A 19,588-nucleotide genomic window follows, 5' to 3' on the forward strand; every position below is an offset into this window, starting at 1 on the left:
TTCGTGGTTTTGATTTTTGAGAACGCTTTATGATACTTAATCCATAGAACGATTCAACTCAAAACATTAAAAGCTTAAGGAGATGCTGGCACAAAATTTACATTAAAACTTTTGACTAGGTATTGCTAGGATTATGATTTCTAATGATTAATTTAAAAATACCAACTGTTGAACTTAGTCATTTTTGGCAAAGTTTTGCATATAGAGTACCCTTTTCTCTGGATAGGTAGTCATAATCAATTCAGGGTTGACAAAAGAATTCTAATGATTAATTTAAAAATACCAACTGTTGAACTTAGTCATTTTTTGCAAAGTTTTGCATATAGAGTACCCTTTTCTCTGGAAAGGTAGTCATAATCAATTCAGGGTTGACAAAAGAATTATAGATACTGTTCACACAAAAGATAACCCGGTTTGCTGTCACATTGACAGCTTTTCTATCGTTCAAAATTTAAATGATTAAAACGAATTTAAAACGGTTGTTGTTTGTTGCAAAGGGGTGGTTCAAACAATAATCTTTCTTTTCTGAACAAAGACTACTTGGCGACGTATAAGTATTTTTCCTGATAGATAGATAGATAGATAGATAGATAGATAGATAGATAGATAGATACAGAGAGCATTTAAAATATATATAATGATCAATAAGAGATTGTAATGTTTGCAAACTGTGCGTGTTATGTACGGAAGCGCATCAGGGCCTAAACCTGTTGTAATATAAATTATACATTATCATACTTTTTATCGTCTTATCAACATATAAAATATTATGTCGTTTTATTTATGCAAATATTTTGCATTGTATTGAAATGAGTTTACATAATTTAAATAATCTTATTGTATTTAAATAGTTTTCTTGCCATCTGCTATATAGACTTAACAAAATACGGAGTTAAGAATTATACTTGTAAATAAAAAACGGTTTTTAGTCATATCGAGATAAAAATGTTGACATAGAACAATGAAAATCTATACATTGTAGGCATATTGACATAAATATATTTTAATTTCTTTGGACCATATTGCAAAAGTATTGTTTTCGATTGAATTTCGTGGGGGCGGGAGTTCTGATGGTGCGTCACAAATTTTTGATACAATTTTGATTTTGATACCAAATAATTATTGTTCTTTGGTTTTTATTCAAATCAAACCGTCAAATAGTCTATAGTTGCCGTCTACAGCTAGATTCAGAGTGAATTTACGTAAATGAACCATCAGAACACCCGCACCGGCGAAACTCAATCGATAACAATATTTTTGCAATAGGTTTCCCAGAAATGAAAGTAAATTGATATCGACATGATTTTAAAGCTTTTATTTTGTTCTTTCTATCTCAATATAATGTAACCACATTCCTAAATAAACATTACAAACTTCATATTTTGTGAGGTCGATAACGCAGATAGCAATATAACTGGTAAAAATTATTTAGGTGATTTTATTTCTGTAGAAATTGTAAGCTACAATTCAATATATTTGCATACTTGGAGGTTATATTAATCTTTATGTTACAATTCAATAAAAAAGGACAAATCATAAGTTGAACACAACAAGGGTAGGACCCGAGCCGCTTCCGTAGTGGTTTGTAGTTAAAATAAGTATATAAAACAAACCTCTATGTTATGAAATCAAGATTATAACACTAATAAAAACAACACATAAATATAATAGTCTGAATTCTGTAAACTCTGTCTGTAAATATCTGGTGTGAAGTATATGATTGAAGTCTAGAGGGAAACTGTCTTCCTGTTCCATTACATTCATGTGGCTGGACTCATCTCCAGGAATAAACTTGTTTCACACTTGACAACTATTGTTAAGGATGTTATTGTTTTACTCAATACCTAATATAAATTGTGAATACATGGTGAATGTGCCGCTCTTCTTGAGAGACACTATCATCGTTTCAGTGTAGCTGAAGACGCTGACGGGTGAGTTAATATTTTAAATTCAAAATTAAAACAATGCATTGTTATTTTCAAAACGTATTTTCTTACACTAACTTGCGTAAAGGTATAAAAAGGGTAATTAAACATTCTAAACAAATGTTTTGATGTGCTTACTTATGTTTATATTTTGCATAATGGCTAATCAATGTTTATAGCAGTTATGAATTTAACAAACAAAAACATTTTACAGTCTTTCCTTGCTTTGAAGAGTTCAGCATTTCAAAATGTTAGATATTCTCCTCAAATTATAAAAAATAAGAAAATGAAGAAAATAATAATAAAATAGAAAAAAAATCAATCAAGAAAGCTTATAATATAGATTTCACGTTTGTACTGTTAGACACAAATAATATGTAAACGGTGTGACCGTTGGACCGAGTGCAGATTTTACACAGTGCAGTTTGATTTTTGTAGAATAAAATTTATTTGAAATGCACACAGTAGGATCCGCCTGGTTGCCTGCTCAAAGCATTAGCCAAAGTTTAACGAAACGTCGCGTGCTCAGTCTACATTATGACGTCATGTTTCAAACGTAATACACGTTTTGTCTTCGGAAATAGCCGAAGAGAGTTACGTTATTCCGAACTTCTTTTAATTTCTTCTTTCATTGTTTATCAATTTAATTCATATAAATGCCGAGGTAATAAAATTGAATACTTTATTCAGTATCTAAAAGACCAGTTCCTTGATATTAATGTTTTTATTTTCCATTCGATAATTTGGTAAGACATACATTGAACTAGTCGTGTTTCTTGACTGAAGCACCATTGAAACTTATCCCGTGTCCACTTTTATTTCTTTTGATTCAAATTACCTTCTATTTAAATACTGGAACATTTTAATCGAGTTTAGGGGCAACAAACATCGATAAGTACCGGTCCAATAATGATCGAATTAACTTTTTAAAAACAACATGACTGCCGATATGGCGGCGCCCATGGCTGAAAGAAATTTCTTTTGGCCTTAGTACCACTGATTCAACTTTCATTTTTCAATGATTTTTTATATATACGTGTTACCATTAATACTCGCTTCGCGAGGCGGGGTTGGCCCGCCTCTCGCTGCGCTCGGTATTAATGATATAGATATATTAATATAAGTTAATTACAGTTGTAATGAGGTTAAAATGAACGTGAGGGGTCGTTCTAGGGCCCAGCAGATATATAAGTTAGAGTCAGATATGAGTTTAAGGTCATAATCTTAAACAGATTCTGAGGATTAAATTTCGCAAAATTAACTATTCATACGTGGGTATAGTCCACTAATGCATTTTCCATAGGCGATAATGTTAACGTTAGGGTTCATAGCTCCGGCCCTAATTTTCGTTCAGCAACGAGGGACCTCTTGAATGAAAGCTCATAAAATTGTCTCTTTCCTGTTAAAATTTCGTGGTTTGAAGTCAGATTCTTTTTTTGGCAGAATGCGTCTGTATTGAAAAACTCTGAAAATGAAAGTAAAAGTAGGGAATTTCTCAGTTTTGGAAAGGGTGTACATCAAACAATTTCAATTTTTTTTTCAAATGATAATTTAATTTTGACACTTGTTTTTAAAATTGAAAATCCTCTTTTCTGACATGTGTCAGGCATTCTGATTTAAAATGTCCCAATAAATGTATATACACCCTGCAAGTATAGGGACTATTTTGCTTAAAGGCACTACTTTGTTGTCCTACCGATTCTAAAAATATTTAGACGGATATACCCAAGTATAACTTGCCGAGAAAGTATTCTTAAAAAATTGCGATTAACGATAAAATTGAATTTGACATAATTTATATAAAACTTTTGAGGATAAATAAATAAAATTGTTTAGTTTCTTCTAACCACTATTGTTAGATAAGTGCACTTTGTTTAAAAGATACAATAGCCGTATGAATTGAATGCCCATTAATGATGCCTAGCTTTAACGATTTATAGTCAAATCACTTGACATATACTTCCTTTACATTTCATTTAATTGTTGTATGTGGCCATCTTGTGCAAAGTAAACATTGCTGAGCCAAAAACTAACCAAAACTGCTGCAAAAAAAAATACAAAAGCGAACGGGTATAACGGACAATTTTTACTAATGTGATTTTTACGGATTTTAGTTACGCGTTAAATTATAACAAACAGGTATGTCTGAGAAAGAACTGGCCGTGGTAACGTTCGTTTACACTTTGAATTCGTTAACAAACAAATCCTCCGCTCAGAAAATCTTTTCCGTGTTAAAAAGTCCTTGAATTTTGATGGTATGTTTAATACCATCACAAGACATAAAAGTGCTAAATTAACCAACAGCACTTATTCAAAACTTTTAAAAATTTTAAAATTAAAACTTTATTAATTAATAAACCCATTTAAATCAGTAGTAATCAAATTTAGTTATCAAACTTCCAATCTATTAGATATAAAATATGATAGCTATGGATGGATGTACTACCGTAAATTCACTCAAATAAATTAAAATTTTAATTCCAGAGACACACTTAGGGTTGTACTTAGGTTGTAAATGTAAAAAATTAAACACGGACAAATAAGTATCAAATAAGTATCCCAAACATAATTTTTATCGGCTAATGTGTGTATAATTTGATGTTGATAAAGAAAAAACTCTTTGATTTTTTTAATCACAGACGGATACTTCAATACCTTGCTATGATGGATTTAGGAAAACTGGGGGAATGTGTTGTATTACTGCTCATTTTTCTGTACCAACAGCATCATCTTACTTATGGATTGAGCAGTAATGGTAAATCACCTTATACGAGGGGTCTTTACTTATTACATGTAGTATTACCATTATGGTAAATCACCTTATACGAGAGGTCTTTACTTATTAGTATTACCATTAAGGTAAATAACCTTATACGAGAGGTCTTTACTTATTAGTATTACCATTTTGGTAAATCACCTTATACGAGAGGTCTTTACTTATAAGTATTACCATTATGGTAAACCACCTTATACGAAGGGTCTTTACTTATTAGTATTACCATTATGGTAAACCACCTTATACGAGGGGTCTTTACTTATTAGTATTACCATTATGGTAAACCACCTTATACGAGAGGTCTTTACTTATTAGTATTACCATTATGGTAAATCACCTTATACGAGGGGTCTTTACTTATTAGTATTACCATTATGGTAAACCACCTTATACGAGGGGTCTTTACTTATTAGTATTACCATTATGGTAAACAACCTTATACGAGGGGTCTTTACTTATTAGTATTACCCTTGACATATTAGTTGAGGACAAAGTTGATATAGGTTATGCTTACTGCACAATCCAAATATGTTTATTCAAATAAGAATGATATAAATTTCAATATAATCAAAACTTTTTTTTTATTCTTATCGTAGTTTAAGTAATTAACATAATATTAGAATACTTGTCATCTTGGTTTTTTATTTCTTATATCAAAATTCCAAGAGTTTTGCATGTCAACATAACTCAGTTATATCCCGGCATATTTATCTCGCATGTCAGCATACCTAAGCTGCATGTTGGCATAAATAAGTAGCATGTGAACATAACTAAGTTGAATGGTGACAGAAATAAATTGCGTGTCAGCATATTTTTCTTACATGTTAACATAAATTAGTTGCATATCGACATACATAAATAGCATCGAGCATCCTGCATGTTACATATGGGCCATATTTGAGATTAATTTTGGGATTTTTTTTATAATTTTTGTAGGATTGCAATTTTTTTTGCATGTCAACATAGTTATATTGCATTATGACAAAACTTACTTGCATATCGCCATATGTGATAGAAAAAAAACTTGCACACAAGGGGCAGAGATATGCTACCATAATTTTCATTAATGTTAAAAGACATTCATTTGTCATAAGTGAAGCAATCTTGTACAGTAATATTCTGAAGCTCCTTTAGATACCAGTTTAACACTTTACAGCACATATATATCAATCTAATTAAATAAATTATATTGATATTGTCCTGCTTTTTATTGCGATATATGGTTTAAATGTAATGAACCTTATCACCTTTTACTAAATGTGCTACAACAAATCTTAGTTTAATTAATAGTTTCAATTCACAAAAATCTAAAAGGAATAAAATATAAATGGAGTTCTCTCTTAGATATTTTCATAGAACAGACCAAAAGGACATGGAAGAATGCTTCTCGGTATTGTACCCTGTATGGCTCCGACAAGGCTCCCAATTATATAGACAGCTTCCAAGATATTCCACATCCAGTAAATATGGATGACAGTCTTCACTGGGTAGGAGCCACGGCCACCTATACTCCGTGGTTAAAGTTCTTGGGTAAATACAACAAGAAATGAAACGTCCATTATGAGAGAGAGAGAGAGAGAGAGAGAGAGAGAGAGAGAGAACTATGACACTCATGTACAATGTACTTGATGTTTGTGGCGTTAATCGGTGTATCAATTGTTATGACTAATCAGTTTTATCTCCCTTACGTTTTCAGGATGCTACGTTTATTCATCGGAATATTTTGGTTCTTTGTTCAAAAGCCGCTCTTCTGTCATTGGTCCGGTAGCTGATTGTTACTTACAGTGTAAGAGCAAATTTGGAGTCAGTGTAAGTACATCAAATGGTTATTTTCATCGCATGTATAAGATAACTGAGGTTTGATACAGCTAAGTACACGTGACTTTTAATGTTGATATGATGGGTAATGCGTTAATTGAACATCCAGGCTTCTTAAAGCGATAAAACACATATTGTAAAATTTTTGACTATAGAAAAAGTGAATATGCGTGTTAAACTAGAATGTTGGTAGACAATTTTCATAGCCAAGTAGTTTGACAGAACATATAAATAGAAAGCCATTTTTATAATAAAAATCATGTTATCATGAAATAACGTTAATCCCTCAATATTTACATATGCAAATATGTTTCCCGATATGAACCCATGGATTAACGAAAACGTTCAATTCTGTATGAACCTTTTCATGACGTCACAATGATCATAGCACGCGCTTATTGCTTGTCGCTTAGATTATTGTAAAGATACAAAAATGGTAATTTTAACAGTTCTGAACGATTTGTCTTTCTCAAACGTAAATATTCTAGTTAGTAATGAACAGCAATGTTAAATAGTTCAACGGTATATGAAGTTGGTTGGAACGTGCTCAAATTTACTGAGAAGCCCTTTGGGCTTGACAGGATTTGATCACGTGACCAATCAACTACATATTTCGGTGAACTTTTTAAATTACTGTTTATTACTTAAAGAAACTTTCAGAAAATAAAAAATTCTCCATGAAATAAATCAGTAAACTAAAAGGATAGTTGATTTCTTTTATAATGATTCAAAATGTTCTCTCCTTTCAAATAAATGAACAATAGTTGATTCAACATCATTTTATGTTAAGTAATAATCAATTCTTTTTTATAGAATACGCGTTGCTTCTGTTCCTGGAAGTTGAAAGATAGGCAACTAAATGAAACATGTGAACTAACGACGTATACTATCGATTACACTGACGTCATGAAACGCAGTGCGCAGGGATATTTTGACATAAATTATCCCCTTGCGATGTACGATATTGTTGACGGCACCCTCAAAATAAAAGGTTTTGAATTTATTTTTGCTTTAATCTATATTTACTTTGCTATATGAATAAATTTAATTGGTTCCTCATGGTGTAAGGTATTTATTATAGACAATTCTGACGGATGTCTGATGAACACTAGTACTGGGTACAGCTCCCACCCATGTTACTCAACAGGTACAACATACGGTTTAATTTGATCAACAATTTCAGAAAATAAAAGACTCCAAAAGCATTAAAATACGTACAATATGAAACTACATTCATTCAGTAAAACGAAAAAGTAAAAAAAAAAATATGTTATGAAACTTTCCTCTATCGCAGGTTTCAAGAAACTTAAAAACGTCTATTGGGATTTTGCATTTAACACGCTTGTCATGTATTGATTTCGATTGTTTTTCTCTGACAAGTGTGTGTATTTATCAAGAAAACACAAGAGTACTGGAAGCAGAAACTTGAGACAGATCATATCATAATTAATTGTCAGGATTGTGGAATGTACAAACGAGGTTTTTTAGAAACCTTTGGTTTGACCTAGATAACGAATTTATTTCCTATGTTATACAAATTTTAAAATTTTATTGTTTTACCAGTAAAATAGGTTTGATACAATGAACCAAAAATTAATATAAATTTAAATTGTGCTGAAAACCATTGGCTAAAATATTAAGAAATAGGGATTTTGACAATTTATTTATTCATTTTCTTCATTTACCTTTACATTATTTTGACCAAAGATGTAAACAAGAAGTATTTACACCCAGCTCCTGAAGGTTGTACGGAAATTTACATTCGTCTTGTTAACCAATCAGATCTCGCATTATATGAATAATCTTTTTTAAAAATTATATACACCCCGCTATATTTTTTTTTATACACACGCCATAGGAAATCTAGCGTCAAATTTACTAACAATTTGATTTTCTTAGACAGTTCCATGCGCACATGGACCGAGGCCATCATTGGGGGGTTGACATCGAATAACGGGTCTTTACAGTGCACCCCCTTTGTACGCCGGCGAATTATCAGGTGGGCTGAAGGTAAGGGGATACCCACGGCACTACAATGATGCCTTTCAAGTATGTATATAAAGATAAAAGAAAAACTATTCAGTTTTTTTTCGATTTGGTTGTCTAAAGAAGCCGGGTCTAATTTGTTCTGCCCTATATTTTTTATTGATTTATTTTTACATGAACTTCTACTGATATAATTATTTTAAGATAAAATAAAATAAAACATTTACCACACCGTTTGTTTAAGCGGTCATCTCAAAGTTTGTTAATCAATATAGGACCCTATGGGATTTTACTTTAAATGTATCAAATGTATCAATTTTGCACATTTTTTTAAACTTCTGCCCTAGGGATTTCTTTTTCTGTTCTACATATTAAAGTTATTGCTTAAAGGCTTCAAATGGTCAAATATAAAAACCTTTATTTACCTCCTGGTTTGTTCCAGGGGTCTTATCAAAGTTGTTTTTTGTATGCCCGATTTCCCAGTTTTCCAGATAATGGCTATCTTTTTATTTCACAAAGACGGAAATGGTGATCTTTATAGCATTATTAAAACATTCATGCAGACACATTTAAGTTTTAAATAAATGTATAACATCACATATTAAATACATGGTTACTGTCTTGAAATATATGAATTAAGCTATATTTAGGCGGGTTAAGAAAACGTGACAGAGGGCCAGGTTTGATGAACCTTCTTCACGTTTTCGACCCGAGCCCAAAAATGCTAATACTTTGAGACATTTATGTTTACTCCACAAAAAAATTTGCATACCCATTGTTCTTTCCCACTGTAAGCCCATATCGAGGAGTGCAATCATTTCTCTATAATTGCAATTGCTCTGTGTGTATGCGCAATTGCCCCAAAGACCTTCAGGAAGTGAATTCTTCACAATTCTATATTCATTTTTAAACATATATATAGTGAATATTTCTAATAAAAAAAATATGTGGTGTTTAATATAAATTATCTGAAGTTTAAAATAAAGTACAAGGTATTTTAGTTTTAATCATATTTAATTTAAATCGATTACAAATGTTATTTATTATTGCATAATACAAATGAAACGCTGCGCTAAAGCGTGCGTACTCGTTCTGTACTCGGCCTCGTTAAACCACTATACGATACATCATGTGTTTTTCTCCAACTCCCTAAAATTGATGTATTTAAAACATGTCTTATATTAACATTTTAAAGGAATTACTGTTATAACATATCATTGATTTTGTTAACAAATCTATGTGGAGTAAAAAAATACATTACAGTCTGAACGTTTATTTTTGATGGAACAGCTATAACGTAAATGTCAAGGTTTAGGTTAATGCAGGGTATTTTCGAGTGGTAAAATGCAAATATAAGTAATAAACAACGATTATTTAGTGAACATAGCATTATGAATAGCAACTGCTCCGCTGGCATATTTTCCATGATTTGCTAGCGCGCATCATGGAATATGCCAGCAGAGCAATTGCTATTCATAACGCCATGTTCACGAAAAAACGTTGTTTATTTCTTATATAATAGCAATGCGAGTTCTAAGAACCAGCGTGCGCGGGAAAAAGAACGAGCTAAACCTACAGATTCATCAAACAAAATTTTTTGTCTACGTCCCATAATGCTCTCTAATGTTTTTACACGTGATGCTATGCCAAAAATGGCCGACATTTAACTCGTGATTTACGGTGACTTGAGGTTTGAGTACCGCAAAAGCTTTGGCGAGCAGGAGATTTATTACATACTTCCATACCTTTATATTGAATCGAGATACGTAAACAAAGAAAAAAATATCATGGATGACGTCACAGTACGCTCACGCTATATCTCCCGCGATAAATTTAGAGGTGGATCAAACATCTGTATTGCGTGTACTAGCTATTTCATTATAGACTGCGATACCTGCCTCATTGGCATATGATCTGTTTTTATTATTTTTTTTTTGTATATAGAGATTATATAAATACTAGTATTTATACTAGCAATAGGCATACTTTACTGTCATATCGATCCAATTTTAAGATAATTGTGCTTGCATATATACAGTAAGCAGGTTAGTATATGAGTTGGTAGGAGATAAACAATATGACACTTTGAACTAAATTAAAAGGAAACAAGTATTCCTTTTAAAGGAATGATCATCAATAATGATATATTGATAGCTAGAAGCAATCAACATGATCAGTTTGATGTAAAATAATTTAAAAAGTACTGTATATTTACAAAATATAGAATATTTTTTTGAATCTGTACACCATAATTTCATCATTATAAACCGTCAACAAATTTAATTTTGAAATAAATTTGGGGAAAGCCGTTCGTAAACTCCTTGTCTAGTTTTATATTTTTAACGTAATTATTAAATGTTAATGTATCTTCTTCTTCTTCAGAATACTGAGTAGGGCTCCTCAAAGAGTATTAACACGTATACAAAGAAAGAGTTGTATTAAAATAATTTAATGCGACTGAAAAACATTGAATGTCATCATAACTTGCTATTGAGGTCGCATTATAACGTAACCTTGTTTTTAAATCAAGCCGTCTTCCTAGCTACTACATGTATGTTATGCAACATCAATAGATCGAGGTCAGTTCATGGAGCATCTTCTTATGATTGACGTCAGTTCATCGAGGTCAACTGCATTACTGAATGAATTTTTCGATCGAAATTCTTACGCGTGAGACAAAATGTGCATTCTTGAATTAACAGGTCGAACTGTATTTTATGTATGTTTGCATCTCTTAAGGTAAATGAATTGAAATAAAACTGAGTAAAATGTTATATAAATACTAAACCAAACTTTTAAAAGTTTTTAAAAGAACTACTTATGCAAGCGGAATGTGTGTGCACGTGGAAGCATTTGCCGGATGCCTCATATGGACACAACAGTGATCGGCCGAAGCCGATCACAAAAATTATGCAGATATTGCATATAGTCAAACCATCAAATTTGAAAGTGGGAAATTTTACACACCTACAAACAGGGACCTACACCTCTCTTCTCGTTCTGCACTTGGACTTGTTAAATAGGATATCTATTTATTTTTTTATTCAGAAACTGACTCTAATCGGAAAGAAACTGCATGTGTCAGTGTGAGGGAAACAATGAATAAGAAGAAATATGACATTGTTTTAAGACCATGTGATGACAGACTCTCCGCCATTTGTCGAAAAACATATGGTAAAATTATTGTTTCATGCTTACTAGTAGTGACATATTAAAGAGATTAAACAGACTAACGTGAAGGCCTACGTGTACACGTAAAAAGGACAATTATGTGCATTACGTAATCATTTTTTATAATAAAGAATATCTACACTTATGTATATGGATGAACATAAACGTGTAAATTGCAAAACGCCTGTCGGACGAACTTGTAGCTTTTATATTTTTTTGTTGGCAATTTAGTTGAACATTTTAAAAATTTTTCTCATGATAATAAAAACAGAAAAATTTTACGTATTGTGTCATAAAAAAGTCAATATGCTTACTCTTTCAAAGAAAACATGCGTTCTATAATTTTAAAACAACATGAGAAAGTTTTACCATATTAATTTTTGTATAATATTGTTGATGGCATAATGGGATGTTATGTATCTTTCTTCATAGGTATCTCCTCCTTGGAATTTCCGTTTGGCATATTATTTCCTATTCTTATACTAGGATTAGTAGTATTTACAATTGCAGCACTATTTAAACGAGGACGTCACCGTGTTTATATGCAAACACAAAGGTAGGATTCTTTATATATTTACCGCGTTTTGTGTGCAATTTTTTTAAATGTTATTTTTCTTATAAGATGGGGAATATCTTAGTTCTTTATGATACCTTGAAATTCAGCATGCTATCTGGAATTACTTTCTGACTCTCTATTACGCCTTGTAATGATTTGGTATTTTGAGAGTTTTCTTAATTAAATTTTTTAATCCGACTATGTACTGACTACCATCAATGAAGAGGCAACTTGTTGCTAATGCATATCTTTATTCAATAATTGAAAAGTTAGTATGCTGATTTATGACATGATGTGATGTGACTTGATGTGATTAACTGGAAATACAAAGAAAAAATACATAAATTTTGATGCTATGAATAAACAAAGAAATCACACTCAGCATATAAAAAATATCACTCTAGTAAATATATGCCCTGTGTTCTTGTAAACAATAATTTCACCTATTCTCTAGTGAATTAGCAAATATAACGAAACTCGTACTACTAGCAAATCACACAATTCAAAATGATAGTAGGATAACGATTTTAGGAGAGGAAAAGTTGTAAGAGCTTGTTTCAAATCCTCTTGTGTAAATACACAATAAAATATGTTCAAATCAACGGAAATGTCGTTTTAAAAATAATAATTTCCTTAAAAAAAATTCTACAAAATATTATTTGTACTTTGTGTATTGTGTTCAATTTTATAAATGATATCGAAAAAATTTCATAAGAAGTATAAATCCACTGTATTAAACTAGAATGCACAAAAACATGCGCAATGAAACCTAAAGTCGGCCTTTTTAAGAATATATAATGTTACCCGATTAGACTTTCACAAGGGTAATTGTGATGTCATAAATAGTGATTTTCCCCTAATTTTCTTAAAACTTAAAACTATATCTGCAGCCGTCGCCCACAATAAAATTTACGTTATAACTTGATCATGTTATATTACATAAAATATATTAATTTCGTTGTGGGCCACGGCTCCGGGCACATTTTTCTCTTTAGAAAACTATTTTGTGACTGCATTTTAAGAAATATGACAAAAGGATGAAGTCATTATTCTTTTCTTGAAAACAGGATAAAAGTGTATAACTTGGTACTTTACATACACAGGTGTTCAAGGTGGTATATGTGCATTTTCATGAAATTTAAACATCCTTTGAACTTTGGGCAAATATTGAAAGAAACCGTACATTCTTCTTTCATCGGAATAAAACAAAGATTGAAATCTTCTTTCTAAAAACCAATTAGCTAGAAAAGCAGAAACATGTGTGGAACATTATCTGGTAGTGTAGATTGAGAGTTTGCTCAAATCATGATCCCCAGGAGTAAGTTTATGCCAGAAAAATTAGATTATATTTTAACATAGATTTAAATATAAAAAAAACTTGAAAAACCTCTTCTCAATATCCAGAAAATCTGAAACTTATGTTAAAGCATCTTTAAGTATAGTTTAAATTAAAGTTTGTTCAAATCATGATACCCTGTGGTAGGGTGGCACATCAGACGGATGGAATAAATAAAAAAAATATCTTTTTAAATATACTTTTCAGAACAATGTGGGCGTAACAGCTGACAGTTTTGTGGAAGCATCCTCTGATAGTGTAGATATGCGTTCCCCAGTGGAAAAAAAATTGAAAACAATGACAGATCAAATTTTTACATTGAAAGTTTTTCGTAAAATCGTCTTGAAACCCGAAACTTCTGTAGAAGCATCCTTATGTAGGAATGATTTAAGTTTGTTAAGGTCATGATCCCCGAGGGTAGGTTGGGGTCAACAAAAATAAATTGAAAAAATTCTTTTAAAATCTTCTTATCATTAAAAATTGGGTTAGAAAAGCTGAACCTTGTGTGGGGGCATTTTCAAGTATTTTAGATTCAAGTTTGTTTAAATCATGTTTCCCGAGGGAACGGTAGGACCACATTTGGGCTTAATTTTTAAAAGAGAATAAAAAAGAAAAATCGTAAAAAATTAAAAATATATTTTCAGAAAGCATACTTCACTGAATTATTTAAAAATATTGGAATTGATACCTTAAATCATATTTGATCAGGTATTGTTTTCGTTTCTCAGGTAAGCGATGTGGCCCCTGGACCCCTGTTTATGTTGGGTTTTTCTTGTTTTTCTTGTGTGTTACAGAAGTGTAAAAAAGCAAAGTCGTGTTCAACTAGTTGGCACATTCAATGCCAATTGATATCGTGGTGTTTTTATTTTTAATCATAGATATGCTGAACATGTGCAACATCCTAGAATGTTTTCACCTTGGAATATTCATATGATCGAATTAACGAGGCGTCAACCCAGCAGACATCAAGACATCATGTAACACAATTTCGAGAAACCAATCTTACGTTTCATTGTGATTTATATATATCATACCTTAAAATATTTCTATCCTTTACTTCCGTGTAACTCATACCTTTTTCTTAACAGAATTGATAATTCAATTAGAAATTCGTCAAATATTAACAAATATTTAACAGTTTTTAGATTTTACCGCTTTGAAATAGTATCAGAATGTATGCTTAATATCAATGTATGATAGTAACAAGCTGAGGCAATAATGAAACAACTTAATAAAGCAATATACCTACAGATGATATGTAACATAAGATAGGAGAACAGTTATGCTAAATATGTAATGATGTAAATTACCAGTACACATACATGTATCAAGTACATATACATATGGCCTTAACACCATATTTGTAACTATATGATTATCACATTGATCACTATTACCAGTAAAATTATTATTACTATAACTTTTTTTATTAGGGCTTTTCGACTTTCGGTCGAATAGACCTATTGTTTTCGTCTTTTTAGCTCACCTGAGCTGAAAGCTCAAGTGAGCTATTCTGATCACATTTTGTCTGTCGTCCGTCTGTCCGTCTGTCTATCTGTCCGTCTGTCCGTAAACTTTTCACATTTTCAACATCTTCTCAAGAACTACTGGGCTAATTTCAACCAAACTTGCCTCAAATTATCCTTAGGCGAAGGGGATTCAAAGTTGTGAAAATTAAGGGCCACACTTGTTTTCAAGGGGAGATAATTAGAAATTAATGAAAAATTTCGAGAAATTTTCAAAAATCTTCTTCTCAGAAACTAATCAGCCAGGAAAGCTGAAACTTGTGTGGAAGCATCCTCAGGTAGTGTAAATTCAAAGTTGTGAAATTCAAGATCCCTGGGGGTAGGGCGGGGCCACAATGGGGGGGGGGGTCGAGGTTTTACATAGGATATATAGAGTAAATCTTTAAAAATCTTCTTCTCAGAAACTAATCAGCCAGGAAAGCTGAAACTTGTGTGGAAGTATCCTCAGGTAGTAAAGATTCAATGTTGTGAAAATCAGGACCCCCAGGGGTTGGGTGGGGCCACAATGGGGTGGTCGAAGTTTTAACTAGGAATATATAGAGTAAATCTTTAAAAATCTTCTTCTCAGAAACTAATCAGCCAGGAAAACTGAAACTTATGTGGAAGCATCTTCGGGTAGTGCAGATCCAAAGTTGTGAAAATCATGATCCCTGGGAGTAGGGTGAGGCCACATTGGGGGGGGGGGGTGTGTTAAAGTTTTACATTGGAATATAAAGTAAATCTTTAAAAATCTTCTTCTCAGAAACTAATCAGCCAGGAAAGCTGAAACTTGTGTGGAAGCATCCTCAGGTAGTGTAAATTTAAAGTTGTGAAAATCATGACCCCCGGGGGTAGGGTGGGGCCACAGTAGGGATCGAAGTTTTACATAGGAATATATAGAGTAAATCTTTGAAAATCTTTTTCTCAGAAACTAATCAGCCAGGAAAGCTGAAACTTGTGTGGAAGCATCCTCAGGCAGTGTAGATTCACAGTTGTGAAAATCATGATCCCTGGGGGTAGGGTGGGGCACAATGGGGGGTCGAAGTTTTACATAGGAATTTATAGAGTAAATATTTAAACATCTTCTCAGAAACTAATCTGCCAGGAAAGCTGAAACTTGTGTGGAAGTATCCTCGGGTAGTGTAGATTCACAGTTGTGAAAACATGATTCCTGGGGGTAGGGTGAGGCCCCTTTTGGGGGGGGGGTGTTAAAGTTTTACATAGGAATATATAGAGTAAATTTTTTAAAATCTTCTTCTCAGAAACTAATCAGCCAGATGATTCTTTATAATTGTTAAGACTTTGGCTCCAGGACAATTCTTCGGCCTCACAAGAAGGTTCAGAGTTTGATGTAGCCTAATATCCCATATATAAACAATTTTAAAGGATCTTTTTGAGGACTGCAATACTCAACATGTGATATGACTATAAAATCATCCTGTAAGAAAAGGGACTAATGATTATAAACATAAGAATATCCAGCGGGAAAAATTGATTTTTTTTATACAGGATCTACATGTATTATTGTACATTGTCCAGATTGTTTGTATTATGACTCCATTAAGCTGATTTTATCATACCTATTGTTCCTCAGGTGAGCGATGTGGCCCACGGGCCTCTTGTTTTATTATTATTCTCGACAGGTTTTGTGTCAGCGATTTTTTGAAAATGGAAAGACATATTGAAAAATGTATGCAACAGTCTTAAAGCAATTGTTAATGACACGCGTATGTAAAGTTTTGGATTTCCGGTTCCGTTATTTCCGGTTTTCACAAGGAAAATACTGAAAATTGAATGAAACGCAATATCTTGCTTACTTTTTGAGAGCATTCACATTTTAGAATAGGATGTATCTTGTTAAGCTATACAAATTTGTCAAGAAAAACGTTTTTCTATATCTTATCGTTTTTTAGATATAAGACCCCAAACATCAAAAAAAGGGGGATAAAAAAAACCCATTTTTTAAATGACCTTAGAAAGTTAAAGTGACGCCTTGATATTGTTACGGTAGGAGTAGTTAACATACACTCAAAGTCTCAATAAAAAATAGCGCTTACTTCCGGTTTTATGAGTTAATGAAAATCGTCTATGGGAGTTTCAATGTTATTTTCAAACCACGCGTTCCACGTTTTCTTAAAAAGTTTTCAAGTAATCATTACAATATTTCACTAGCATAATAACACACATAATGCGCAGACCGGAAAAGGTTTTGGGTACACAACTTGAAAAAAATGGGATCTGCAGGGGCTAACGTTCAAAACAGCCCTTTAGCTGTAACTTTTTTATTTTTTGTCCGATTTCCAAAATCTTTTCGGTTTATTGTTTAGAATAAAGAGTACAATCTTACAATTATGATCCTTATAGGGGTTTGAAAGGCCTAAAGATCACAACTTGTTTATATTTCAAAATTATTTGCTCTAAGACAAAAGAGCATAAATACTGTAAACATACCAAGTTTTGTGTCCCAAGAATAAATACTTACTTTAAAGTGATTCTTCTGGAAATGAGAAGTGTAGCTACTTGTTAAGTTCTGGAGTTATCTTTCTTTTGACATTGCACTACTCATAAGTTCCTATCTAAGCAACTGGTTATACCAAGGCGTTCAGATATTTTGAAAATAGATTATGAATGAATTGTTTTGACATTTTAAATAAAAAAGGAATAATGGGGCTGTCGAAAAGCCTTTATTTTTTTTGTTGAAGTTCTAGTTGTAATTGTTATCATATTTTGAAGTAAAAGTTGTTGTTATATGTTGTCTACGATGAATGAAATTTAAATATGTTTTATTAAAAGAGTAGGAAAATTGTCTTATTAGCGTTGCAATATCTTTCACCAGTCGTTTACATCTTATATTAATCTCACGACCCCCTCCCCACAAATATTTTTAAAGATCAAACATCGCAGTAACTGGTCTACGACCAACCGGTACGATATATCATATTGTATTACTGTGTACCAATGAAAAAGAAGACAATATGACGATAGAAAGCATATTACCTCTATAGTCCATCCTTTGAAAATAAAAGACTTGTTAAAATTATATCTTACGTTTATAACATCAACGGACACACACACACTCTCTCTCTCTCTTTCTCTCTCTCTCTCTCTCATGACGTGATTAAGTTAACATTACACTGTTTGATATATATTGTTGGTAGATTTTTTTAGTTTTCATAATATTTATTACAGGGACCTGACCAGGTATAATGAGGATCAAACAGTGGCACCAAGCAGCAGTTACTGGTCTACGACAAACCAGTACGATATAGCATATTCTATTACTGCGTACCAATAAAAGAGATGACAAAGTTTGACGAAAAATAAACACATTATTTCTAAAGTCTGTTCTTTAAAAATTTAATTATAAAATTGACATTCTGTATTTATTATATCAACAGACCTCTCTCTCTCTCTCTCTCTCTCTCTCTCTCTCTCTCTCTCTCTCTCTCTCTCTCAAATGACGAACTCCTGTGAGTAAGTTAACATTAGCCTGTTTAATATGTCTGTTGGTTCTTTAAAAATTCAGAGTTATGAAAATTCTCTCTCTCTCTCTTTCTCTCTCTCTCTCTCTTTCTCTCTCGCTCGCTCTCTTAACTCACTCTCAAATTTTAGCACTGTAACTCAGTAAAATATTTGTATTTGTACGTTAATAGAACGTATACCAAAGAAAAAAAATATCTACAAATTATGTTCAAGTATAATTACCTACTGAAATAGTTTCATATTTTTTAAAGATATCCTTTTTCTGAGCCAGTACAGACGGTTGTATCGCAGAAAGTTTATTTCAGCGACCTGACTAGAAACAACGAGGGTCATACCGCGCATCAAAGCTTAATGTCTACGAGCGAGCGGTATGAAATAGCATCGGGCTCGACGATTCAATCACCTTTCGGACACAATGAGAGCAAGCGGACACTTCTGAAGAGTGACAGTGGTGAAGACGAAACCCCACGAAGCAAACAAATAAAGAATAAGAAAAACCCTGACGGACTTATGTGAAGCAACTTGATAATGATACCGTTTCTTAGTTACTGAGATAACGGCAATGGTTTCTAATGAACACTGGCTTTCATGAATTCCATAGTTGATTTGATATAGAAATTTTGATCCAACACAGATTTGCAATAACTTAATGTTTAAATAAGATCTTTGTCGACAAATGAGCATATCGTTTAAAGTTACTTCTTATTTTTACGTTTATTAAACCGTGCAAATCGATGACACAAATATTTATGTGTGTATGATGGTTTGTCTGATTTATGTGAAATTGTTCTTTTGTGTTATCCCTAACCATGTTATTTTTGTAATAGATAATTATCTCTAGTAATGTTGTGGGTTTTTTTAAACATTGCATCATTTTTTTAAGATCAGGGGAATACAGCCAACACGATATTAACGTAAAGCGAATGAATATTTACTTTTTTCTTTACTCGAACAAAATGAATTTTTTTAATTATATATTTAGGTATAAAAAATATAATAAAAAATGGATATTTGTTCAACCTCAAAACAACA

The 19,588-nt window shown here is 32.2% G+C and overlaps 1 protein-coding gene across 3 annotated transcripts; it reads left to right on the forward strand.

The window, feature by feature from the left end:
- Positions 1-271: 271 nt before the first annotated feature.
- Positions 272-19,470, forward strand: LOC105334598 (uncharacterized). 3 transcript variants are annotated; one of them, XM_066066683.1, is made up of 11 exons: positions 272-1,931; positions 6,046-6,231; positions 6,398-6,510; positions 7,333-7,510; positions 7,601-7,666; positions 8,419-8,529; positions 11,554-11,679; positions 12,109-12,232; positions 14,447-14,545; positions 18,263-18,331; positions 18,808-19,470. In XM_066066683.1, exons 2-11 carry the CDS (start codon positions 6,168-6,170, stop codon positions 19,070-19,072), a joined length of 1,215 nt encoding a protein of 404 aa, XP_065922755.1. In that variant the 5' UTR covers positions 272-1,931; positions 6,046-6,167; the 3' UTR covers positions 19,073-19,470. The 3 variants fall into 3 exon arrangements, with proteins under 3 accessions (XP_065922755.1, XP_065922753.1, XP_065922754.1); XM_066066681.1 differs by lacking the exon at positions 272-1,931 and adding an exon at positions 4,287-4,680 and having other exon boundaries at positions 18,808-19,469; XM_066066682.1 differs by lacking the exons at positions 272-1,931; positions 14,447-14,545 and adding an exon at positions 4,287-4,680.
- Positions 19,471-19,588: the final 118 nt, after the last annotated feature.

The sequence above is a fragment of the Magallana gigas genome, chromosome 7 (genome assembly GCF_963853765.1).
Source record: "Magallana gigas chromosome 7, xbMagGiga1.1, whole genome shotgun sequence".
NCBI lineage: Eukaryota > Metazoa > Mollusca > Bivalvia > Ostreida > Ostreidae > Magallana > Magallana gigas.

Bases quoted from the DNA above. Each gene is read 5' to 3' on its own strand.
- LOC105334598 (XM_066066681.1), top strand. From the start codon at position 4,524: ATGTTGATAAAGAAAAAACTCTTTGATTTTTTTAATCACAGACGGATA. The intron at 7,511-7,600 runs GTTTTGAATTTA...TATTTATTATAG, and splicing joins CGGCACCCTCAAAATAAAAG to ACAATTCTGACGGATGTCTG. The intron at 8,530-11,553 runs GTAAGGGGATAC...TTTTTTATTCAG, and splicing joins AATTATCAGGTGGGCTGAAG to AAACTGACTCTAATCGGAAA.